At 44.4% G+C, this 26802-nt stretch overlaps 1 protein-coding gene across 14 annotated transcripts in view; it reads left to right on the top strand.

Annotated features, from left to right (window-relative positions):
• MINK1 (misshapen like kinase 1) overlaps positions 1–26802 on the top strand; it is a 64421-nt gene that overhangs the window by 19378 nt on the left and 18241 nt on the right. For all 14 annotated transcript variants that reach the window (XM_045824359.1, XM_045824366.1, XM_045824362.1 and 11 more), the window contains exon 2: positions 26018–26083. In XM_045824359.1, coding sequence (XP_045680315.1) covers positions 26018–26083 — 66 coding nt within the window. The remainder of the gene's footprint in view (positions 1–26017; positions 26084–26802) is intronic.

Genomic DNA, 26802 nt, shown 5'->3' with positions numbered 1-26802 from the left:
AACCCAAAACCAGTGTTAGAAACCATTGTATTAAGGAGAGGGAAAGGTTTTCCTAGATAATACCAGGTTTCTTATGTCTGTATGTATACATTCAGCCGGCAGGTATTGAATGTGGCCCTGGCCACAAGAACTTAGTCTAGCTGAGGAGACAGTTAATCAATCAAAAACTGCCATGAGAAGGGGAGTAGAGAGGACTGTGAGAGCAGATAGTCAGGGAAACTTCCTGAAGGAGGTAATGTCTATGTTGAGGCCTGGAAGGATGCGCGTGGGACACTCAGGGAAAGAGGGGAATGGTGTGTTTGGAAGAGGAAACAGCATGTGCCAAGACCTGGAAGTGAGAACGGGCATGGCACAGGAGAAGAACTGAAAGAAACTCAGTGGAGTGGAGTGCTCTTGTCCCTTGGGCTCATCCCCAACCTAGCAAGAAAGAAAATGACCCCAAGATGGGAGCTGGCAAAGCTCCAGGTAAACTGTCCATAGGATAATCAGCTTTAAGTCAGTCAGATATGAGCCTGTGGAAGAACCTCTTTGGCCCATGGACGCACGTGGAATCTAGTGGACAAAGCCAGGGATGGATTGTGGGAAGCCTCCTCGGATTTGCCATCAGACTAAACAGGCTTGAGTTCTAGCTTCACCTTGACGTACTGAATACATTTAACTTCTCAGAGCCTTGGCTTTCTCATCTGTGAGATGGAGTAATAATTTCCACCTGGCCTCCCTACACTACTGGTGTGAAGTGCAAACGACATAATGACTGTGAAGGCGCCTTGTAGATAGATTGTCAGGTGCTGGGCAACTGGGTGATGGCAGCAGTGGCAGCAACCATGAGGTGATACAGCTGATTCTGCTGGCTGCGGAAAGATCAGATTGCTCTGATAGCTTATAATGTTTTAAAAGTAAAAACCTTAAAAAGCTGAGGCTTGGGAAGTGAGTATTGGAGAGGAGAAGAGAAGGTACTACCTCTACTGCCTACAAGACGGTGCAGGGTCTCCCAGCTCTGGGCAGGGGCAGCCAGAGTGGCCTCCAGCGGTCCTCGACCCGAGAGGCGGGTCGCTCTGCTAGGCCTGCGGTTCCTGATTTTCCCTTAGAAGGCTCTGGAGGCAGGCGGACCTTCAGAACCAAGCTGTTTATCTTTTAGGCTTTTTGGTTTATTTTTAAATTTCTGACTGTGGTGATATTTATTTTTTCCTTTTCCCTTTCCCCACTTCTCCATCTCAGCATCAGGAAGAGACCATCTGTCTCCTGCTTTGCCTGCGGCCATTTTAGAACCAGCCGAGGCTGCTGGAATTCTGGTCCCTCTTCTCTTGCCCTCCCTCCCCCTCTGCCTGACTCTCTCTCCTTTGCACTCTCCAGAAATCTCTCTCCTCTAGCTCCCTCCACGTGTCAGCTCCCCGCGTGCTGCCTGTGGGCATCTGCAGCCCTTAAGGCCTCTGGTCTGGGTACAGCACTGCCAGCCCCGGGCCCCTGACCCTGGGCGTGGAGGCGTGGGGGGAACTGCTCCCACCCTCCTTGCTGGGGCAGTGCCCCCTCTGCTCTGACTGGTTTCTAATTAGAATGGTATTCCTGTTCACGTATGTCTCATGTCTGAACTTGATTTTGCCTCTGCATGTATCTGCAAGAGTGTGTGTTCATGTTCACATGTGTGTCCTGGCGTAGAGACTGGGGAGGGGCGACTTAAAAACTGCTGCTTCCGGAGCCCACTCGATTTCCTCCCCTCCTGCACTCCATTCCCATGAACACACTTCGGACAGGCATCGCAGTCAATAGACAAACAAAGGACTGGTACTTCACATTGTGGAACCAGAATAAAGGGATTCGATTCAGGTCCACAGTGTGAGAGGCAGGGTTAGCCCGGAGCTCAGCGGAGAGTCGGTTTTACAGGGTGATGAAAGTGGGAGGAGTGTTCCGCAGGTTTCTGTTACAATCCAGTTTATTATTGGACAGGACGGGCAATGGGGGATTGATGAGGGTTTTAATCTTCCTTTCGCTCTCTCTTCCAGTTTGTTGGCTCAGTGAGGAGGTGCTCTGATGATTCCCTCCTCCCTTGTGTCCTGTCTCACCACAGGAGTATCTCAGCTGTTTCATGCTCTGGCTTTGGGCCTGCTTTCCACACCGAGCCCAGTGGGGTGGAAACGGGGGCGATCGACACACTTCCCCTGGTTGCCTTAGGGGTAGGCGGACACTGACTCAGGCCTTGGAGGACCACGCCCTGTTGAGAAAGGCGGGCCTCTGGACCCGTTGGGTCTTTGGTTCTGTGTCTGGTTTCTCTGCTTGGGTAGGAAGGAAGAGTGACATAATGAAACTTTTCCTGCCACTTCCCTACCCCCAGTCCACACATCCACTCCCATTTTTTCCCTCTTACACACACATACTTTCTTTCTCACGCACCCTCCTGTATTTTTTTTATCATGTACACACACGCACACATATCCTGTAGCTACTCATAGCTAATTGAAGGATGTCTAAGTGTCCCCCACCCACCAGAATACTCCCTGGACTTCCTATCTCTGCCAGTACAGAGTAAGGCCTGTGCCCTGTGGGACTTGAACTGTTGGAGCAACCCTGTCTCTGCCCCTCTTCTCACAAGCCCTTAGCCCCTCCTCCTGGTGGTGGCTTCAGAATATCTCTTGTAGAAGGGGTTTATGGTTAGTAATCTGCTAGGTTGTGGGACTAAGGAGGGTGGGGTTTAAAACTACATTTTAACTACATAAAACTACATTAAGCATAGCTTTCACTGCTTTAGCACTTAGACTATTGGGGTTTTGGGTGTGGCTTTGTGGCTGCTGATGAGCTTCTGAGAGGTGGAAGGCCCCTTCCCCTAGGCTGTGCCTTGGTACCCCACTGCTACCACACTGCCTTTGCCTCCCTCTTCCTCTTTGTGTGGGCCTTCTGGGTCACAGGAAGAGCTCAGGAAAACAGGCCCATTGTTTTCTTCTGGCCTCTCAGCCCAGCTCAGTCTCAATACCAGATAAATAGAGGCTCCACAGGCCTTGGCAGCCCTGCTGTTCAAGGGTAAGAGAGTCGTTTGTCTTGGTCTCCCTTATGCCAGCTCTGGGTTCCCCCTGTAGACCACAAGTTCCCATTCTCTTTCCCTAGTGGCCCAGCCATTCTCCCCCCCCCCAGTCTGTTTGTCTCTGTCACAGGTTCCTCTGAGTCGGACATCCTCTGTGGGGCCCTGGTGTGCTTGGCAGTAGGAGTGGGCCTGGCTTGTCTCCTGTGGTAGGAAACGGGTCTGTGGCCCCCTCTCCCAGCCCCTGTCCTCCTATCCCCTCACACCCCAAAGCAGCCCACCTCCTGATGCTGCTTCCCTGTTGGGGGTAGGATGGCACCCTGCCTGGGTATAAGAATGGCACTGGTATGGCAGCGGGGCCTGCCAGGACATATTTCGTGAATAATCATTGCTGGACCTGAAGTGCAGGAGAGACTAGTCCTTCCCTCGTCTCTTTCCCGAAGTCTTGTAGCCTTTCCCCAGGCTTTATGGTTCTGATTCTTCCTGCCATTCTAGGGGCCTCCTGGAATCTCTTGGAATTCTTCATGGATGGACCTTCCAGCTCTAAAGTTCTATAATTATAAGACTCAACACAAAAGTAGGGGATACATTTTCCTGTCTTATCTGCTTCTTCACCTGCCTCGCAAGCAGTTTTACCCTGTGTGTTAGAGCACATCACCCTTCTCAACATGTTAATTTTCTGTATTGACATCTGACTTAGAAGCTGCTAGAAGGTAGAGCCAGGGTTTAAGAAGGTGTTTTTGGACAGGCACTTAAAAAAGATGTCAGCTAATATTGATAGTAAATAGTTTGCTTTTGTTAAAGTACTTCCAAAACAAAAAACAACCCTTACCCCTCGGGATTTCATCTACCTGCAAAGCAGACACTGAAATTACAAATTACCTTCTCGTGCCTGACTTTCGTTGTTTGTAGATGGCAATCTGAAGTACCCTGGGATGAGGCACATTGTTGGAGGAGGTATTGTTAGTGGACCAGGACTGAAGCCAGGGTTCTAGTCTGGCAGCTCTGGGCCACTTCCAAGAACTGTGACCCAAACCTAAGGTGCTTGCCTCCTTTTGCCTTTCTGCCCCCCACCCCTTTCATCCTAGGTTTCACTAGGACTCTGGATCTCTCCGGTACATTTCTGGCTGGTCACATGCTAATTGTGAGGGGGTAACTGGGGTTTCCTCCTTCTCTCTTTCCATTGTCCCACAACCTTCTGTTACTGTTCCTTCGTCCTTGAGCTTCAGGTAGTATCCACCCGCCTTCCCCATCCCAGCCTCTGAACTGGACTGTGATTTGGTAGTCCTGAAACAATTGATGCATACACTTCTTTGCATTTTCTCTTGGGAAATAGGCACAGTTTTCATTTTTCACCTAATCTCAATCTGTCCTACTACTGCATTAAAATGACTTTTGGTTTCAGGGGAGGGAAAGGGAAATGCCAGTTGACACTAGTCCCCAGGCATCAGACTAACTGCCGTGCTGTTTGTCGGAGCCGTGCTGTCTGTCGGAGCCGTGCTGTCCATTTCCTTGTAGTTCTCCCTCCTGATAGGAGCTGTGAGAGGGATCCAGCGAGCGCCTTGAAGGTCAGCAGAGCGAGGAAGAGAGACCCTAAGGCCAGTTTGTGTCCAGTTCTTTCCTGGCCAGTCCTGGTGAACACAGCCCTTGATGAAGGTGTAAACTGGCATTTTGAGGGGAGGATCAAGACACTGTTGAGCACTTAGCATGTGCTGGGGAGATTCTGAAGCATAAAGTAGTACCCTTCCAGAAGTCCTTGGGCTACAGCTGAGGGGAATTTAAGACAGAGAAGAGTCTAAAGGGACAACTCGTCCCTTTCCTGCCCCCTTGGCCACCCTCAGGCTCTCTCCTCTTTACCCACCCAGCTTGGTGCCTCTTTTCTCCCTCTGGCTCTTTAACTTCAACTTCTCCAAGAAAGCTTTCCTTGACCAGATCCATCTCTACCTTGTTCTGTCTAGCATATAAACCTTAAAGCAACAAGCATCTGAGTACCTCACGCACACTCAGAAACATACTTGGTGCTGTGAGGAAAACAAGAAGAGGCGACAGGCTCTTTCCCGAATTGTGAAATGGTGACATCCTGAGTGAGCTGCCTACCGTGTTTGTGGCAGGTTTAAATGAGTGTGAAACATGGTCCCTTGTGTTACACATTGCACATAGAGTCACATCTACCTGGAGCTTTTTTGCAGTTAATACCATTGCTGTCTATTAATATCTGAATGTGTATTTTATAAATCGTAAATGATATTATACAGTGTAAAGCACAGTGCCATGTAACACATTACTGACTAGTTTTGACCTGCATAGTGCGGGGGCCGGATCGGTTCTGTCAATTGTCTCAGAGCCCCATCCTTCTATCATTGATTCCAACACTTTCAAGATGCCTTCTACAGCCTCCACATCAGCAGAGTGCTTTATAAAGTTTTACTGTTTCTAAAATGTGGAGGATAAGAAATGCTGAGTAACATCAGCTCTAGTGAGTGCAAGAAAGCAGCCACAGGCCGCTACTCCACATGCTTACTGTGCAACAAAAGGAGTTTGTGTGTGGCACAGATTTCAGGCTGCACAGATAGCAAACTTCTGTTATTTTTCATTCACATCAGCACAAGTTTGCATAACTCATACTGTGTAGTACCCAGGTACCACCGGGCTCCTGTGCTTACCAGGTTCCTGTCCTTAAAGAGCTTCTGTTCTACTTGGGGAATTGAGACATAATCATGTGAAAAGTTAAATAGGGATGTTGTGGTCTGGCTTGTTTGATTGCAAGGAACCTGCTCGAGCTATGTCAAATAAAGGGGAGATTGCAGCATAGGCCCTGGAGCCCCGGCTACCAGTGTTCAAATCCTGGCTCTGCCACATAGTGAGCGGTTTGACTTTGGACAAGTTACTTATCTTCACTGAGCCTTAGTTTCCTCATCTGTAAAGTAAGACTAATAATAGTATCAATGTCATGAAGCTTTATGGGATTAAAGTAATTGGCATATGTAAATCTCTTAGAACAGTGCTGGCTGTCAGTGTCAATTTTTATCTGCTTTAAGGTCCAGAATCTCATTGGCGTCTGAGCACAAGAACTGCCCATAGACAGTCCCTTGTAATGGGAACTGTAGGGTAGTTCTGGACTCACAGTAGTGTCAGGGAACGGCCAGAACAAATCAGTCCATCTCTCCTGTGTCCATCTCCCTCCACTCTGCTTTGTTCTCAGCTCTCCTTTACCTGAGGTAACGGTGGGTTCTTCAGCCCTGACTCTGTGTGCTCCTGGCATTTTCCCTCTGGGTTTTGGTTGGAAGGGCTGAGGAAGAAAATTTTTTTAGCCTTGGATTGGCTACCCTTGGGTTGGGAACCCTTTTCATAGACTCATGAGCTCTGGCCGGGGCAACAAAGGGACCGACTGGTTGGAAACATGGTCCCTTAGACAACAGGAGCTGTGAGCAGGGCAACACAGGCACCAGAGTCAAATTTTTGAGGTCACACCTTGACTCCACCATGTCCTGCCTATGTGTAACTCTGGATAAGTCATTTAATTGCTCTAAATTTTCTTCACCTGTGAAATGAATATGAATATATATACCATTAGTGCCTACCTCAAAGTTTGTTGAGATTATACTCTAAAGTGCTCAGCAGTACCAGGAAAAAAATGCTCAAAAATTGCTACCTATTTGATGTTTAAGGGGATACGGGGAGGGTGGGCAATGAGAACTATCTTTGAGATAACCTGGGAGAGCTCATAAGATAGCAGGATAAGGCCTACAAGGATGGGACAGGTGATAGCATTCATTGCTCCAAGGAGGGTAGTACTGGGATTGCCTTTAGGCCCCAGAGTGAGCCTTTTCCTAATTCCTCAGACTTGGTCAAGCTTGTTCTCGTAGCACCAGTACTTCCCCATAGCACGGAAGGTGTACCACAGTTATAATTAAACACTTAATTGTTGAGTTGTTTGATGCCTGCCTCCCCATCAGACTGTAAGCACAATTATGGCAGATACTGCCCCATCTTATTCACCATATGTCCAAGCCTCACACAGCTCCTAGCACAGAGTAAAGATACGTAGTTTGGCAGCTTCATGGAGTTGTGAACTTGAGCTTTTAGAATCATAGAGTTAGAACTGGAAAGTTTTCCTATCTTATTGGGGGATTCAATGATTTGCCCCCAAACACTCAGTTTGTTCACAGCAGAGCCAAGAATGGAAACCAAGTTGCCTCCCTCTTCATCACAAAAATGGTTGTATTTCATCATTTTCTGTGTTTGTCTCAGGACTTCTTCTAATCTGTGTTATTAAACGAGAAGCACTCTGAGAGCTTCTTTCACGTTAGCAGGGTAGCTTTCTTGAGTGGAAACTGCCATTAATTAAGAATAATTTATTGACTACTATGGGGGATATTCTTGTGGTTATTATTTTTATATTGAGGTGTAGTTTTTTAATTGATATTAGAGTGAGAGAGAGAGAGGGAGGGAGGTGGGGAGAGAGAGAGAGAAACAGCAGTTTGTTGTTCCACTTATTTATGCATTCATTGTTTGATTCTTGTTATGTGCCCTGACCAGGGATCAAACCTGCAACCTTGGCATATCGGGATGACACTCTAACCAACTAAGCTACCCGGCCAGGGCTTATTGAGGTATAATTGGCGTACAACATTATATTAGGTTCAGGTGTACAACACAATGACTTGACATATATAGGAAATGATCACTAAATTAAGTTCAGTTAATATCCATCACCATACATACAGAATTTTTATTTTCTTTTGATAACCTTTAAGATTTACTCTCAGCAGTTTTCAAATATGCAATATAGTAGTATTAACTATAGTCTCCATGTTGTGTACTATTACATCCCTATGGCTTATTTTATAACTGTAAATTTGTCCCTTTTAAGTACCTTCAGGATTATTATTAATAACAGCTTTATTGATATATAATTCACATTCCTCCAAATTCAGTCTTTTAAAGTATTTTAGAAGTCTTATAACAAGGATTTACAGAGGAAGCCACATTGATACTGGTAGGTAGGACAGAGATGCAAAGAGGCCTGGCTACACTCCCAGGGCAGGAGCTAAGATTCTGGAGGGGTATCTCAGCTGCAAAAGTTCCCCCAAACTGAGGAGCATGGGGTCTCAACCCCACACTGGGCTCCCCAGCCCAGAGCACCAAAGCCAGAAAGAGGTGCCCATGTAACATCTGGCTTTGAGAATTACCAGGGATTCCGTCTACTGGGAAGAGAGATAGCAGTCTGCTAGAGACACAGACACCCTCCTAAAGGGCCAGTGCACAAAATCTTGATCATGGACACCCAGGGTACCTGTGGAGGGAGGGTGGAGCAGACAGGAGTCTTGTGAGGAGAGACTGGGGTTTATGGCTCTGGGAAGAGAGCTGAGGGGACAGCTTCCAGGATCTCTGTGCCATTCTCCTATACCACAGACACCATCTTTCTTAGATGGAACACTCTCCTCTGTATGTCATCAGTTTGGTGAAATGTAATAGCCCCATCCTCTGGACTCCCAGCCACCCCACCCTGTAGAGCTCATGCAATGCTGAGGAGTCAGCTGCTTGGGCCAGAAGTGTAGAGGTCTGGGTAGATTCAGCGGGTATCAGTGACTGAGTGGTGCAGCTTTGGGGTGGGGGCCATTCTCCCCACTTTTCCGTGAACCTGACTCATGACTACCTCTCACTGGAGATCCTCTAGCCTCACCCTCCAGGTTCCAGGTGGCTCCAAGTGGCCCTTCATGCTTGACTCCTGGTGGCACTGCTCTGCCAAGGTCTGGAGAGAATCTGGGACAGACCAAGTGGTGTGGCATTAGGGCAGGGGCCCCTCTTCCCACACAGCCTGACTGGCACCTCCCCATCACAGAAGAGCCATTAGCCCCACCCCCTTGACTCCTGGCAGAATCTTGGACAGACTGAGTTGTGTAGCTCTAGGATGAAGGGGCCATTTCCCCTCAGATGATGACCAGTGCCCTCTCTTCATGTGGCCAAATGTTGGTCTGTTTAGACCTGGAAAACTGCTGGCCTCACCCTAACGACCCCCTAAGACCTCACCACACCACAGAGGTCTGATGGCATCAGGCAGGGGGCAGCTAGACTTCATATACCATAGGACATTTGCTGAGTGGCTTGAGACCCAGCATTGACACTGAATTTGAACCTGCGTCAATCTGCGTGAACACCACTCACCCTTACCTGGTGACTCGCTGAGAACCTACCTCATGCAACTTGAGTATTGCCAGAGGCTCTTTCAGTGACTGAGCATATCAGGCAGCCAGCAGGCAGAGACAGGCAGAGACGGATCTTGAGGTCTATTGGGACTTTTGCTGACCTGCCTCTGGGCTCGTTGCTGGTAAAAGCTGGCCTTGGTGTGTAGCTTGGTTCTTCTGTACACACCCAGGCCCAACAGATGCAGCCACAAACTGTGGATCACTATGTAGCTTCAATCAGGTTGCCCAGGGCCAGTCACAGGCAGTGTCTGACATTGGTCTGTACCAGAGTCCCTCCCAAGAGACCCCAGAACCAACACACCCAGTGACCAGCTTCAGACAATAGGAGAGCAGGATCAATAACTTTCACAAGTGGCATATCCAAAGGGAGATTTTGGCAGGCACCAGACCCTGCTGAAGCGAATTCCACTTTGTGTAGTCAGTACCTGCACAGCAGCTTACATGCAGTAATCGGGGTTGAGCCTCAGAGTTGGCCAGTCTGATGGTCGATCCCATGCACAAATGGACAATAGCAATCCAGACTCAATTACAACAGGAGAGCCCACATAACCCACACAAAGGACATTCCTGGAGCACCCAGATCAGGTGATCAAGGAGACTGCGCCACTGGTACCACAGGACACCTACTACATAAGGCTGCCCTACCAAGACTGGGAATCAGAGCAGAGCTATAGTAATACACAGAAACAAACACAAAGGGGCAGTTAAAATGGGGAGAGAAATAAACATGCCCCAAATTAAAGAATAGGAGAAGTCTCCAGAAAGAGAGCTAAATGAAGTGGAGGCAAGGAATTTACCATATACTGTGTTCAAAAATAGGGTTACAAGGATGCAGAAGGAACTTAGTGAGAACTTCAACAAAGAGACAGCATATATGAAATGAAGATGACACTAGAAGGAATAAAACAATAGGCTGGATGAAGCAGAGGATGGAATCAACAATTTGGAAGACAAGGTAGCAGAAAACACCTAATTGGGGCAGCAAAATGAAAAAAGAATTTTAAAAACTCAGGACACCCCTGGCCAGGTAGCTCAGTTGGTTAGAGCATTGTCCTGATATTCCAAGGTTGTGGGTTCGATCCCCAGTCAGGGCACATAAAAAGAAACAACAAATGAAATGCATAAAGAGGTAGAACAACAAATTGATGTTTCTCTCTTTCTCTAAAATCAATGAATAAAACAAATTTTTAAATTAAAAATGAGGATCATTTAAGGGACCTTTGGGACAACATGAAATAGAACAACATCTACATCATAGGGACAAGAGAGAAAGCAAGGGATCAAGAACCTATTTGAAAAAATAGTGACTGAGAAGTTCTCTAACCTGATGAAGGAAAAAGTCATACAAGTCCAGGAAGCACAGAGAGTCAGTCCCAAACAAGATGAACCCAAAGAGGCCCATCATGATTAAAGTGGCAAAGACTAAAGACAAGCCCTGGCTGGTGTAGCTCAGTGGATTGAGTGTGGGCTGTGAATCAAAGTGTCACAGGTTCGATTCCCAGTCATGGTACATGCCTAGGTTGCAGGCCATGACCCCCAGCAACCACACATTGATGTTTCTCTCTCCCTCTCTCCCTCCCTCCCTCCCTCCCTCCCTCCCTCTCTCTCTCTCTCTCTCTCTCTCTCTCTCTCTTCCTCCCCCTCTCTCTCTCCCTCTCTCCTTCTCTCCCTCCCTTCCCTCTCTAAAAATAAATAAAATCTTTTTAAAAAAAAAAAGACTAAAGACAAAGAGAATCTTGAAAGCAGCAAGAGAAAGACAGGTACCTATGAGGGAACTCCTGTAAGATTATCAGCTGGTTTCTCAATGGAAACATTTCAGGCCAGATGGGCTTGGCATGACATATTCAAAGTAGTAAAAAGCAAGGACCTACCACCAAGACTACTTTACCTCGCAAGTCTTTCATTTTAAAATTGAAGGAGAAATAAAGAACTTCTTAATAAAGGAGTAGTTAAAGGAGTGTGCTACCGCCAAACCAGTAGTACAAAAAATGTTAAAAGGTTTTCTTTAAAAAGAATCAGCAGGGGAGAGGAGGAGGAAAAATAGGATATGATGGCAATAAGTATGTACCTATCAGTAATTATTTTATATATTTTTTAAAGATTCTGTTTTTAGAGAGAGAGGAAGGGAGGGAGATAAACATCAATGTGTGGTTGCCTCTCATGCACCCCCTACTGGGGACCTGGCCCACAACCCAGGCATGTGCTCTGATTGGGAATCGAATTGGCGAGCCTTTGGTTTGCAGGCTGGTGTCCAATCCACTGAGCCACACCAGCCAGGGCTCAGTAATCATTTTAAATGTAAACTACTTAATTCCTCCAATGAAAAGACACAGGGGTAGCTGAATTGATAGAAAATAGAGCCTATCGTATGCTGTCTACAAGACACCCACCTCAGAGCAAAAGATACACATAGACTTAAAGGGATGTAAGAAGATATTTTATGCAAATAGAAAAGAAGAAAAAGCTGTAATAGCATTACTTACATCTGACAAAATAGACTTTAAAACAATGGCTATAGTGAGAGGCAAAGGAGGATACTACATAATGATAAAGGGAGCAATTCAATAAGAGGATATAATTCTTGTAAACATTTATGCACCCAACATAGGAGAGCCTAAATATACAATATAAAGCAAATCTTGATGGACATAAAGGGAGATATTGACAGCAATACATAGTTGGGGAATTTTTGTTTTTTTAAGATTTTACTTATTTTTATAGAGGAGAAGTGGGGGAAACATCTATGTGTGGTTGCCTTTCGTATGCCCCCAACTGGGGACCTGGCCCACAACCCAGGCATGTGCCCTGACTGGCAGTCAAACTGGTGACCCTCTGATTTGCTGGCCAGCACTCAATCCAGAGTCCCACCAGCCAGGGCCATAGTTGGGAATTTTAACACCCCATCAACATCAATGGATAGGTCTTTCAGACAGAAAATCAACAAGGGAACAGTAGCCTTAAGTGATATACTAAATCAGATAGATTTAATTGATATCCTCAGAGCATTTCACCCCAAAATAGCACAATATACATTGTTTTCAAGTGCACATGGAACATTTTTCTAGGCTAGACCACATATTAGGATACCAAAAAAATCTCAGTAAATTTAAGAAGATTGAAATTATATTAAACATCTTCTCTGAACATAATGATATGAAACTAGAGCTCAATTACAAGAAAAAATGGAAAAATATAGATGTGGGAGCTTAATTGCGTGTTACCAAGCAATGAATGGGTTAATAATGAGATCAAGGAAGAAATCACAAAATACCATGAAACAGCCCTGGCCAGGTAGCTTGGTTGGTTAGAGCATCGTCCCAATATACCAAGGTTGTGGATTTGGTCCTTGGTCAGGGCATATACAAGAATCAACCAATAAATGCATAAGTAAGTGAAACTACAAATCAGTGCCCCTCTCTCTCTCTCTCTCTCTCTCTCTCTCTCTCTCTCTCTCTCTCTCTCTCTCCCCCTTTTCCTGCCTTTCTCTCCATCTTCTTCCCTTCCTCTCTCCCTAGCCTCCTAAAAAGGATATCTTGAAACAAATGAAAATGAGAACACAACAACCCAAAATCTATGGGACACAGCAAAAATAGTCCTAAGAGAAATTCATAGCATTGCTGGCCTACCTCAAGAAACAAGACATATCTCAAACAAAAAATCTAACTTTATACTTAAAGAAACTAGAAAAAGAACAACAAAGAAAGCCTAAAGTGAGTAGAAGACAGGAAATAATAAGGATGAGAACAGAAATAAATGAAATAGAGTTTAAAAAAAATACAAAAGAGCAATGAAACCAAGAGCTGGTTCTTTGACAAGGTAAACAAGATTGACAAACCTTTAACGAGACTTATCAAGAAAAAAGAGAGGCTCTAAATAAATAAAACCAAATGAAAGAGAAGTTGCAGCTGACTCCACAGAAATACAAGGGATTGTAAGAAAATACTACAAGTGACTATATGCCAACAGATTGGACAATCTGGATGAAATGGATAAATCCTTAGAAACATGTAATCTTCCAAAAATGAATCAGGAATAATCAGAAAATCTGAATAGACAGATTACAACTAATGAAATTGAAGCAGTAACCAAAAAACTCCCAATAAACTAAAAGTCCTGGACTGGATGGCTTCACAGGTGAATTTTACTAAATGTTCAAAGATGTTCTAATACTTATCTTTCCCAAACTATTGCAAAAGATTCAAGATGAGAGAAGATTCCCAAGCTCATTTTATGAGACCATCATTGTCCTAATTTCAAAACCAGAGAAAGACACTACAAAGAAAGAAAATTACAGGCCACCATCCCTGATGAACATAAATACTAAAATCCTCATCAAAATATTAGCAAACTGGATCCAGAAATACATTAAAAAGATCATACACCATGACCAAGTGGGCTTGATACAATATCCAATGTGAGGTTGATACAATATCCTCAAGTCAATAAACATGATATACCACATAAACAAAATGAAGGTTAAAAACCACATGATTATATCAGTAGATGCAGAAAAAGCATTTGATAAAGTCTAGCACATATTTATGATAAAAACCCAGCCAAGTTGGAATAGAGGGAGAGCGTACCTCAACATAATAAAGGCCATGTATGTCAAACCCACAGCCAACATCATTCTCAATGGGGAAAAACTAAATGTGTTTCCCTTAAGGTCATGAACAAGACAGGGATGTCTGCTTTCACCACTCTTATTCAACATAGTACTGCAAATCCTAGCCACAGCAATCAGACAAGAAGAAGAAATAAGTGAGTTGCATTTTATGCACCAATAATGAATTATCAGAAGTGGAAGCCAAGAAAACAATCCTACTTACAATTACATTTTTTAAAAACCTTGGAATAAATTTAACCAAGGATGTACTTGGGGAATTATAAGACACTGAAGAAAGAAGATACAAATAAGTAGAACCATATGCCATGTTCGTGGATAGGAGGAATTAACATCATTAAAATGTCCATACTATCTGCCCTGGCTGGTGTAGCTCAGTGGATTACATGCTGGCCTGCAAATCGAAGGGTGGTCAGTTTGATTCCTAGTCAGGGCACATGCCTGACTTGCAGGCCAGGTCCCCAGTTGGGGGCATGTGAAAGGCAACCACACATTGATGTTTCTCTCCCTTTCTTTCTCCCTCCTTTCCTCTCTCTCTGAAAGTGAATAAGTAAAATATTTTGAAAATAATAAAATGTCCACACTATCCAAAGGAATCTATAGACTTACTGCAATGCCTATCAAGATACCAATTGTATATTTCACAGAACTGGAACAAATATTCCAAAAATTTATATGGTACTGCAGAAGACCCTGAATATCCACAGCAATCTTGAGAAAGAACAAAAAAGTTAGAGGAATCAGCCCTGGCTTGTGTAGCTCAGTGGATTGAGCGCGGGCTGTGAACCAAAGGGTCGCCAGTTCGATTCCCAGTCAGGGCACATGCATGGGTTGTGGGCCAGGTTGCCAGTGGGGGCCACATGAGATACAACCACACATTGATGTTTCTCTCTCTCTTTCTCCCTCCCTTCCCCCTCACTAAAAATAAATAAATAAAATCTTTAAAAAACAAAAAAAGTTGGAGGAATCATGCTACCTGATATCAAACTATACTACAAGTCCATAGTAATCAAAACAGCATGGTACTGCATAAAAACAGACATGTAGATATCAGTGGGACAGAATAGAGAGCTTAGAAATAAATCCACATCTTTATGGTCCATTAATATTTGACAAAGGAGGAAAGAACAAACATTGGGTTAAAGATGGCCTAGTCAATAAATGGTGTTGGGAAAATTGGACAGATGCAAAGAAATGAAATTAGACCACCTTCTTACACCAAGCACAAGAATAAACTCAAATGGATTAAAGACTTAAATGTAACACTCAAAACCATAAAAATTATAGACAAAAGCATAGGGCAGTAAAATCTGGGACCTTTCTCACTGCAGTATTTTTTCTTATATCTCCGGCAAAGGAAACAAAAGCAAAAATAAATAAATAAACAAAATGGGACTACATCAAACTAAAAGGCTTTTGCAGAGCAAAGGAAACCATCAACAAAATGAAAAGACAACCCACTGAGTGGAAGATTGTATTTGCCAATGACACATCTGATAAGAGGTTCTTATTCAAAATTTATAAAGAACTTATACAACTCTACACCAGAAAAACAAAGAATCCAATTAAAAAAATGGGCAAACAGCCTGAATAGACACTTCTCCAAAGAGGACATACAGATGGTGTGTGTGTGTGTATTCAATGTCATTAATCATCAGAGAAATGAAAATTAAAACCACAATTAGGTATCATCTCACACCTGTCAGAATGGCTATCATCAGTATATCAACGAACAATAAGTGTTGGCAAGGATGTGGAGAAAAGGGAATGCTCATGCACTCTCTGTGTGAATGCAGATTGGTTCACCCAATGTGGGAAGCAGTATGGAGTTTCCTCAAAAAATTAAAAATGGAACTGCCTTATGACCCAGGAATTCTACTTCTGGGAATATACCTGAAGAAACCCAAAACACTGATTTGAAAGAATATATGCATCCCTATGTTCATTGCAGCATTATTTACAATAGTCAAAATTTGGAAGCAGTCCAAGTACCTATCAGTGGATGAATAGATTAAAAAAAGCTGTGGCCCTGGCATGGTGACTGTTGGTTAGAGCATCAAACCCATTGCAGTTTCAATCCCTCGTCAGGGTGCATGCTTGGGTTGCAGGTCCAGTCCCCAGTCAGGGCATGTAAGAGCATCCATCAGCTGATTGATGTGTCTCTTGCATCGATGTCTCTCTCAAATCAGTGAGCCTGTCCTCCAGTGAGGATTTGAGAAAAAAAAAAAGCTGAGATGTATTTACACTATAAAATAATACTTGACCATAAAAACACAACACACACACACAAGGAAACCATACCTTTTGTGACAGCCTGGATCACCTGGAGAGTATTCTGCTAAGTGTAGTAAGCCAGTAAGAGAAAGACAAGTACTGCATGATTTCACTTATGTGTGGAATCTAATGAACAAAAACCACCCCCACAAAATAGAAGCAGACTCACACATATAGAAAACAGTGACAGCTGTTAGAAGGGAGAGGGATTGTGGTGCTGGGTGAAAAAGCTGAAGGGGTTAAACAGACAAAAAACTCAGACACAGACAACAGTATGATGATTACCAGAGGGCAAGGGGGTCTGAGGGAAGGTAGAGGATGGTAAAGGAGGGATAAATGGTGATGGAGACTTGACTTGGTGTGGTGAATACACAATGCAATTTACAGGTGATGTGTTATAAAATTGTACATGTGGAACCTATGTAATTTTATTAACTAGTGTCACCCAATAATACCAATAAAATTTTTTTAAATAATAAAGTATTTCAAAATGATTTTTGTGTATTTATAAACATGCCATCACCACTAATATCAGCACATTTTCATCAACCCCAAGTAAAACCCAGTATCCATTAGCAGTAACTACCTATTTCCACCTCCATTCAGCCCCGGAAGCCACTAATCTATTTTGTCTCTGTGGACTTGCCTGTTATGGGCATTATGCATAAATGGAACCATACAAGATGGGCATTTTTTTGACTGGCTTCAATTTAATATGATGTTTTCAAGGTTCATTTATGTTGTAGTTTGTATCATTACTTTCATGCTTTTTTATTGCCAAGTAATATTCCATTGTATGGATATACCACATTTATTCATTCATCATCTAGGTTGTCTCTATTCCAATAATGCCACTGTGGACACCTCATGTCCATAATTTCCTGTGGAAATATACTATTTTCAGTTCTCTTGGGTACCTACTTAGGAGCAGAATTACTGGGTCGTATGTAACCCTTACATTTTGAGGACTGCCAAACTATTCTCCAAAGTGGCTTTATCACTTTATATTCCCACCAACAATGTGCGATGGTTCCAAGTTCTTCACATCCTTACCAATGCTTGTAAGGCTTTTGATTATAACTATTTAATCAAAATAGTTATCCTTCCTTTTGATTATAAGTCCATCCTTTTGATTATAACTATTTTAGTGGGTATAAAGTAGTGTGTTGTGGTTTTGTTTTGCATTTCTCTAGTAGCTAATGATGTTGGATATCTTTTCATGTGCTTATTGGCCACTGTATATTTTCTTTGAAGAAATGTCTATTCAGATTTTCTGCCCATTTTTTAATTGGGTTATCATCTTTTTATCATTATTTTATTATTGAAGAACCTTTTTTCTGTCTGAATACAAGTCTTTTATCAGATGTAAGTCCCTTATCTAGATATGAGTCCCTTATCTAATATACAATTTGCAAATGTTTTCTCCCATTCTTTTGGTTGGCTTTTCATTTTCTTGATGGTGTCCTTTAAAATACAAAAGTTTTACTTCTGATGAAGTCCAATTCATCTTCTTTTTTCTTTTGTTGCTTTTTTTGGTGTCATGTGTAAGAAACCATTACCTAGTCCAAAGTCATGAAGATTTATTCCTGTGTTTTCTTTAAGACTTATGGTTTAATCTCTCACATTTTTAGGTCTGTGATCCATTTTGAGTTACTTTTTTGTATATGATATAAAGTAGGGGTCCAAATTCATTCTTTTATATGTGGATATTCAGTTTTCCCAGCACCATTTGTTGAAAAGACTATTGGATGGTCTTAGTAGCACTTTACTCAAAAATTAATTGACCACAGCCCTGGCTGGTATGGCTTAGTGGACTGAGCACCAGCCTGTGAACCAGGAGGTCACCAGTTTGATTCCCAGTTGGGCCATAAGCCTGGGTTGCAGGCTGGGTCTGCGGTTGGGGCCATGCAGGAGGCAGCCACACATTGATGTTTCTCTCCTGCTCTTTCTCCTTCCCTTTCTCTAAAAATAAATAAATAAAATCTTTTAAAAAATGTTCTGATCCATAAACATGGGATATTGCTCTGTTTACTTAGATCTTTGTTTCAATGATGTTTTTCAGTTTCCAGTCTAATACTTTTTTTGGTTAAATTTATTCTTTTTGATGCTTTTGTAAATGGAATTGTTTTCTTAATTTCATTTTTGGATTTTTTTATTGTAGTATATTGAAATGCACTTGTATCCTTTAACCTTCTGTGAACTCTTTCATTAGAATAGATTTTAAGTGGATTTCTTAGAATTTTTCTACATACAAGGTTGTCATCTGCATGTAGAGAAAGTTTTACTTCTTCCTTTTCAATCCAGATGCCTTTTTTTCTTGCCTAATTTCTCTGTATAATATTGAATAGAGGTGGCAAGAGTAAACAATGTTGTCTTGTTCTTAGGTTATTTTTTAAAAATATATCCATTTGGTCCTATTCTTGAGAAACTCAAACTCACAGTGGAAATGAGAAATTGAGGTTGAAATTCATGGGTGGGATAGCTTGTAGTGGGCTGGAGTAGTTAGGGAAGACATCCTAGAAAGAAAAAAAAAACTTGTGATTTGGGTTGGCTGACAGGAGAGAGGTCATTTTTAGGCATGCTTGCATACTTGAACATAATAAAAATGTGGGTGGAGATAGAGGTGCTGTAGAGCTATTTGGAGAGAGTAGAGTGGATAATCAACCACTGATGTTGGTCCAGTGATGTTGTCAACCAGTGATGTTGGTCCACCTACTACTACCTAGTCTGCCTGACTTCACTCAGATCTCTGGATAGTCCTGTACCTTCCACTCACCTGTTAGTAACTCCCTAGTGTAGTGTTTCTCAAACCGCCGTCTTCATTGGAATCACCCAGGGGATGTTAAATATAGAGATTCTTGCTCCTCACCCCAAACCTGTGGTGATAAACTAGAATCTCTGGAGGCGGGTTCTAGGAGTCTGATGCCCAGATGATTTTTACATATCATGAAATTTGAGAAACACTGTCCTAAAGAACCCTGTGTAGCATCTGTTCCCAAGTTTTTCCACCTCATTCAGGCGCCCAGCTCTACTTAGCAGATGATTTTCCCTCTGACATAATTATTAAAGTTAAAGTCATTAGATATTTATGGAGTTCTCTCATCTTCCTTCCTCTTTACCTCAACAGAGCAGTATCTCTTCTCTTTTCCTGTCCTCCTCCTCTCTCTCCTGGCCTTAGTTATTCATACCCTTGACCTTATCCCTTCCCACCTCCCAGCTGCAGGCTGGACAAGAAGCCAGCTGCTGAGACAAAGAGTTTGAGCACCAAGAGAAGGAGCTGGAGAAGGCCTACAGCAGGATCATTACAGAGCTGTATCCACGTGCAGGGGGTGAGCCAGGGCTGTTTGGTGGCTTCCGAGGAGCAGGACACTTCCTGTGCAGGCGCCTCTTCTAGATCATCTTCAAAGAAAGTGACCAAGTACAGACAGTGGTATTTGAAGGGCCCACATTTGAGGCCAGATCAGTGCATAAGTCACATTTGAACTGTTATGCATTTCTGGGCATTCTGAATCACTGGGTGTGTGTATAAGAGAAATAGGCACTGCTGTATTTTATCACTATGTAAACCAGTGGAAGATAGTTTACGTGCTGTGGAATGTACATGTACATGCATACACACATGTATCATAAAAAACCCAATTCATCAAGCATCATCAGTCTCCTCTCTTGTCTGGCTTCTTCCCTTCCACAAGCGTGAGAGATCTTCCCTATTTTAAAAACCCTTTTGTCTGGCCCTTCTTCCTCCTCTAGCCATCATCTGATTTCCCCCTCTGCTCTCAAAGTTAGCCTTCTCCAGTGAGGGTGCTGCCTGCACGCATAGCCATCACTTCCCCATTACGCTGTCTCTTCCTTCTGCTCTCAAAACTGCAGTTCCCGCAGAGGTTCCTAGTGGTTTCCTAGGCATTTGGACCAGTGCTGGTTTTCTCTGTCCTCTTGGATTGTCTCCTCCTCAGATGGCTGTTCTGCTGTTCAGTGTGTAGCATGTGGCTGTTCCTCAGAGGCTGGCCTTGGCTCTTTTATTTTTCTCCTTGTGCCCTCTCCCTGGACATCTTTTTTTTTTTTTTAGGATTTTTATTTATTTATTTTTAGAGAGAGGGAAGGAAGGGAGAAAGAGAGAGAAACATCTGTGTGTGAGAGAAACACCAGCCAGTTGCCTCTCGCATGCCCCCATCTGGGTACCAGGCCCCAACCCAGGCATGTGCCCTGACTGGGAATCAAGCTTGGGACCTTTCACTTTGCAGGACGACACCCAACCAATCGAGCTACACCAGTCGGGTGGACATCTTGTCTCCTGTCTCCAGCTCTCATACTGGTGACTGTCCTCTAAATGTTTACTTCCAGACCTTTGTTTCTAACTGTCTGATAGATATTTACTTCTTTTCTTTTAAAGATTGTATTTATGTATTTTTATTTTATTTTTAATATGTTTTATTGACTATGCTATTACAGTTGTCCCATTTCCCCCCTTCACTCCCTTCCACCCTGTACACCCTCTCCCACCCATATCCCCCCCTTTAGTCATGTCCATGTGTCGTACTTATAAGTTCTTAAGCTTCTACATTTCCCACACTATTCTTACCCTCCCCCTATCTATTTTCAACCTACAATCTATGCTACTTATTCTCTGTACCTTTTCCCCCTCTCTCCTCCTCCCACTCCCCTGTTGCTAACCCTCCATGTGATCTCCATTTCTGTGGTTCTGTTCCTGTTCTAGTTGGTTGCTTAGTTTCTTTTGGTTTTGTTTTAGGTGTGGTTGTTAATAATTGTGAGTTTGCTTTCCTTTTACTATACATGTCTTTCCTTTATCTTCTTTTCTTAGATAAGTCCCTTTAACATTTCATAAAATAAGGGCTTGGTGATGATGAATTCCTTTAACTTGACCTTATCTGAGAAGCATTTTATCTGCCCTTCTATTCTAAATGAGAGCTTTGCTGGATAGTTTAATCTGGGATATAGGTCCTTGTCTTTCATGGGAATATTTCTTTCCAGCCCCTTCTTGCCTGTAAGGTCTCTTGAGAAATCAGCTGACAGTCTGATGGGAACTCCTTTGTAGGTTACTGTCCCCTTATCTCTTGCTGCTTCTAGGATTCTCTCCTTCATTTTTACCTTGGCTAATGTAATTATGATGTGCCTTGGTGTGTTTCTTCTTGGGTCCAACTTCTTTGGGGCTCTCTGAGCTTCCTGGATCTCCTGGAAGTCTATTTCCTTTGCCAGAATAGGGAAGTTTTCTTTTATTATTTGTTCAAATACGTGTTCAATCTGTTGCTTTTCCTCTTCCCCTTCTGGTACCCCTATAATTCGAATGTTGGAACGTTTAAAGATGTCATGGAGGTTCCTAAGCTTCTCCTCGCTTTTTTTTGAATTCTTATTTCTCCATTCTTTCCTGTTTGGTTGTTTTTTTCTTCCTTCTGGTCCACTCTATTGTTTTGAGTCCCAGTTTCCTTCCCATCACTATTGGTTCTCCGTGCATTTTCCTTCATCTCTTTTATGGTAACCTGCATTTTTTCATCTAATTTGCACCCAAAATCAACCAATTCTGTGAGCTTCCTGATCACCAGTGTTTTGAACTGTGCATCTGATAGATTGGCTATCTCTTAATCGCTCAAAAGGATGGTTCTGGGACATTGATCTGTTCTTCTGTTTGAGACATTTCTCTCTCTCTCTCTCTCTCTCTCTCTCTCTTTTGGTCTGGTCACTCCTATTACGGTGAGGGGCAGAGCCTTAGGTGTTCACCGGGACTGGCACCCCAGTCGCTAGATTGTGACATTGTATGTGGGGGCAGGGGATGGGGACAATGGCAATAGCTCCGTTCTCCTGGGACCTCAGTCCCTTCTCTGGGATCCTGGGTTGCGTGCTCTGCCCTGGTCCACAATCGCAGCCTCACTGGGTCTGCCAGCTGCTGCTTGCATACTCAGGGTCCACCTGCTGCGACCTTGTGTGCCCCAGATGCCTTATGTGCTCCCGATTGCCTTATGCACCCAGTTCTCCCTGTTCTCCGCTCGCCGCGACCCACGCCCGGCTGCTCCTCTCCGCCCCTTCTACCAGTCTAGATGAACAGCTCTACTTCGACTTCTTGGCTGTCCGACTTCCATTCAGATAAATTCTGTCAGTTCTGGGTGTTAATTCTGCCTCTCAATTGTTGTTGTTCTAATCTTGGTTGTGCATGGAGGTACGGTGCGTCTACCTATGCCTCCATCTTGCCAGAAGTCCCTATTTATGTATTTTTAGACAGAGGGGAAGGGAAAGACAAAGAGGGAGAGAAGCATCAGTGTGTGATTGCCCCTTGTGTGCCGCCTACTGGGGATCTGGCCTGCAACCCAGGCATGTGCCCTGACTGGAAATTGAGCTGGCGACCCTTTAGTTCACAGGCTGGCATTCAGTCCACTTAGCCACACCAATCAGGGCTGATAGACATTTACTTCTGTGCATCCCCTAATATCTCAAATTCAAGATCCAAACCCAAATTGCTGTTGCTTTAGCATGTCATGGCCTTCCCCACTCTTAAATTCCTATCACCACTTGAAACCTTAGCACCCAAAGCCCAGCTGAGACACCAATTCCTCTGGAGAGTCTGCCTGAGATTTCCAAACTGAATTTAGTTCTGGCCTCTGAAACCATGAAACAGATTTTTTTTTTTACCCAATTTAACTCCCTCTTAGTTTGTGTGAGGAAAATGAGGTCCTAGACAGTTAAATACCTGTTTAGGGACACACAGCTATTGCCAAAGTTCACCCTAGAAAGTCATTCTCCAGTTCTCTTTTCACTATACCAAGTGGTTTCTAATGCCTTGAGTGCTTTTGTCACTCCTGTGCCATATAGCAGCGCACCGCCTTGTGTACACATGGGGCATGGTCAAGGTAGAAGGTCCTCAAAGGACCTTCCATGTTTCTCACATAACACTGAGCTCCTCGTTGTGCCTGATTGAGGAGTCATCACTCAGTTAGTGCTCAATGAATATTTAATGGGTGAATGAAAGAAGAGAAAGTTGCCTTAGAGATTTTCCCTGATTAGGGCCTAGCCCAGTGCAGGGTAGATGCAGACACTCAGAAAATATTTATTGGTAGGCTGGTGACTGGCGCCTTTACCTATCAGGTTCAGGAGTTTGGACTCCTAAGCAGTGGGGAGCCATGCTGGCTCTAGGCAGAAGAGTGAAACTGGGAAAGCACCGTGTGCAGAGGCTTAAATCTGGCAATGGCAGCAGAAGGCAGAGTGGTGAGGCAGGAGCTCCTGGAGGGAAAAGAGAAGGGATTGGCCTGGGTGGCAGCTATAGGAATTGAGAGGAAGGGACAAACAGGGACATGTGAAGGGAGAAAGGACAGGGTGACTGTGATGTGGAGAAGGAAGGAGTGGGCACGCAGAGGAATGGCACAGAGCTGGGGGTTTTGGTGCAGAAAATGGTGTTGCTCTTGAGAAGGGTAAGGGGATCGCCCTTGTGGAGGGTGCTCTGTGGAGGACAGTAGGTCTGTAACTGCTCAGTCACATTCATGGTCTCAGCCTAATTCTCAGAATAACCCTTTTAAGCTAGTGTGGTTATCCTTGCTTGTGGGTCAGAAAACTGGCTCGAAACCATTAAATCAGCATCTGAACCAGTTCTTTCATTTCTCAGTGCCTCCCAAACATACAGGGAGGAGACAGAGTTGGAGCTAAGATTATAAAATTAAATCTGTTTGTGCTGATTTGAGGTGATAATGGTATATCATTGTGACTCTTAACAGGCCCATCATATTTTAGGTTAGGAGTGTCTAAGAAAATTGTGACCATATGTCCTTTTTCCTTGTCTCCATCCACCTAGAAAGAACTAAATCAGACACAAAAAAGGACTTGCCAGCAGTCAGAGTTAAGAGGCCCCAAAATGGACAAGCCCTTCCTCGGGGAGATTTTTAGGGAACTGGATTCCTTTTCTTTAAGTCTAGATTTGCAGACAGAATACCTTCCTCCAGGTGCCTTGCATCTCTCAGGTTCAGACAGACCTCTCATTGGCCCCACACTGCAGTGGCAATATCTTCCTTTCCGATGGGGCCTGCCGTTTTCTTAGACCCGTTCAAGGTTGTTTGTTTGTTTGTTTGTTTGTTTGTTTTTAAAGTAACTTCAGCTGGAGCTAAATAATTGAACATAGAACCACAAAATACCTGGTCTGGTCAGCCCAGACCCCTTCAGACCACGTAGAAGGAATCCTCTTCTACTTTCAGGTCTTCCCTGGAGCAGGTTTGGGATGTTCCTTCAGGCCACTCTGGGCTGGGCTCTGGGTTAGGTGGGTGCTGGACACTGGTAAACAAGGAGGACCTCCCTTTTGGAAATTTGTAGACAAGTAAGTACACAGTTGCAGTGCATGGTAGTATGTGCTCTGATAGGGCAAGTACATTTCTAGCACTCCAGTTCCCATCTCTGAGAAGATGGACAGAGACACTGTACAGTGAGGATGTTCTAAGAAAGGCCTTGGGCTGGTCTCTCCCTTGTCTCCAGCTTGCCCAAGTTATGTTCCATGTTCTTGCTTCGGTGGATGCAAGGTGAAGGATTCTTTTGATTTGTTTGGGTTTGTTTTGTTTTTTGTTTTAAGATTTTATTACTTCTAGAGAGTAATAAAGGGAGTAATAAAGAGGGGAAGGGAGGGAGAAAGAGGGAGAGAAAGCAGTGTGCCAGAGATACATGGATCAGTTGCCTCTTACACGGCCTGCAGCCCAGGCGTGTGCTCTGACCACATATTGAACTGGCGACCCTTTGGTGTGCAGGCTGGCACTCAATTCATGGAGCCACACCATTCAGGGCTTGTTTTTTGTTGTTGTTGTTTTGTTGTTTGTTTGTTTGTTTGGTTGGTTTTTTGTTTTGGTGTTTTTTTTAGAAATTCTATATTGGTTTTCAAAGCCAGGAAGAAAGGAGTTGTAGATTATGTATTTTTAGGGTTATCAGCACAAAGGCCCAAGCACTACCTGGAGAGTTTGTTTCCTAAGTGGCAGCCTCACTTTGTGCCTGCCCTCTCACCCTGCAGGTGGCCGGAGGGTCTGCCCAGCCTGCAGGAGCGCAGGAGCCAGGCTCGCTCTCAGTTTGCAGTCCCACTTTCCAGCCTCTCTCTCGCTCAAAAAAGAAGTCCTGCCAGGAGGCTGTGGGCGGCTCCAGGCAGCTGCACTACTCAGCCAGGCTGCCTGCTCTTGGCCCAGCAGGCAATGAGCCTCTTTAGAGGCTTTGTCTGAGCTCTCAGGGCCCTCTCCTCCTGGCACCGCTTGGCTCAGGAAAGCTGGAACTGAAAGTCCTTCCTTCTCATCTGCCCCTCCCAGTGGCCCTCTCACTGTCACCTGCCCTCCCTCCCCACCTGGATGTCCTTCCTACCCCCCACAAAGGCCACAGACACTGGTTCTGAAGCCCTCAGTCTTGAGAGGACTGGAAAGGGGGAAATGACAAAAGGGTGGTGACTCTCCAATTCCAGCTCCCTGCTGGCTTCCCTCATCCCTGCTTTGAAAAGGTTGATAACTGTAAGTAACTCGTTCTGTACACGCACTGTGTGCCAGGCACGTCCTAAGCATTTTATGAGCATTGCTTCATTTAAAGTTGACACCAACCCCAGAGGTGGCCACTCAGCCACCCTGTTTTGCTGATAGGTTACAGGCTTTCAGAGTTTGTCACTGAGTTTAAAATCAGAGCACATCTTTGAAAAGCCAGCTGGGGGCTCTGGCTTCTGTTTTCTCTCATCTCCTTGGGACTTTTCCCATAGAACACAAACTCTGAACCAATCCAGGAGAAGGGTAGAGCTGGCCCTCAGTGCTCCTTCCTGCGGCCCCTCCTGATAAACTAGTCTTCACTCTCCTCACCTGACTGAACACCTTCTCCCCTCACTCCCCAGGCTACATGATCTCTTTCTGAAGTCCTGATACCTTACTCTTTCTCTCCCTCTCCCCTCTCCCCCAGGACCCTGCTGGAATCTTTGAGCTGGTAGAGGTGGTTGGCAATGGAACCTACGGACAGGTATACAAGGTGAGACTCTAATGGTGTGGGAGCATGACTGTCTCCCATAGGGCCCTCTCAGGGGGGGTGGAAGAAGTGTACTCCAGGTCAGGAAACTGGAGGGGTTATGGGAGATTGTAGAGGCTGGGAGCTCTGGGGAAAGGGAGAGAAAGGAGAGAGGAATAGAAGTACTGAGGGGAGGAAGCAGCAAGAAGTGGCGTGTTTTTTCTGGCCTCTGCCTGAGTTTAGAGCTATGCCTGGGTGTGGCAGGAGCAGGTCTGGAGTTGAATGGGATATGAGAAAGAGACAGATGAAGGCAGAGGGAATGGTATGGGGGCATATGTATCAGAACTCACCTGGGAGTTTAGAGTAGAGCTCAGGCCAAAGTTGAGCTTGGGCTCAGGCCCAAGACAACAGAGAAGTCCAGGGCTTAGAGTGGGTGGGATCTGATGAGTGACCTTCTGCAGAGGGGAAGTGGCTTTCTTGAGCTCCCACAGAAGTGGTATTTCCTCAGTCACTGATTGCAGCTTTTAGCCTGGCCAGCTCAGCCCTCTCATTGGCCTGATCACTGGTCACACTTGAATCAAGGTGGATGCTGCCCCAGAGCTGGAGGCCCCCAGAACACACACTGGCTTCTTCGTCTCCAGACACGATGCTGGGTCTATTCACAACTCTCTGTGTCTCGGGGGCCTGTTTTTGGGTCACTGGGACCACCTGCCTTTCTTTTACCCTTCTTCCATGTAAGCTTT

The sequence above is a fragment of the Phyllostomus hastatus genome, unplaced genomic scaffold, assembly GCF_019186645.2.
Source record: "Phyllostomus hastatus isolate PE091 unplaced genomic scaffold, TTU_PhHast_1.1 phas_scaffold_55, whole genome shotgun sequence".
In the NCBI taxonomy this organism is placed as follows: domain Eukaryota; kingdom Metazoa; phylum Chordata; class Mammalia; order Chiroptera; family Phyllostomidae; genus Phyllostomus; species Phyllostomus hastatus.
The sequence above is the reverse complement of the archived record's forward strand: the minus strand, read 5'-3'. Positions and strand labels throughout refer to the sequence as shown.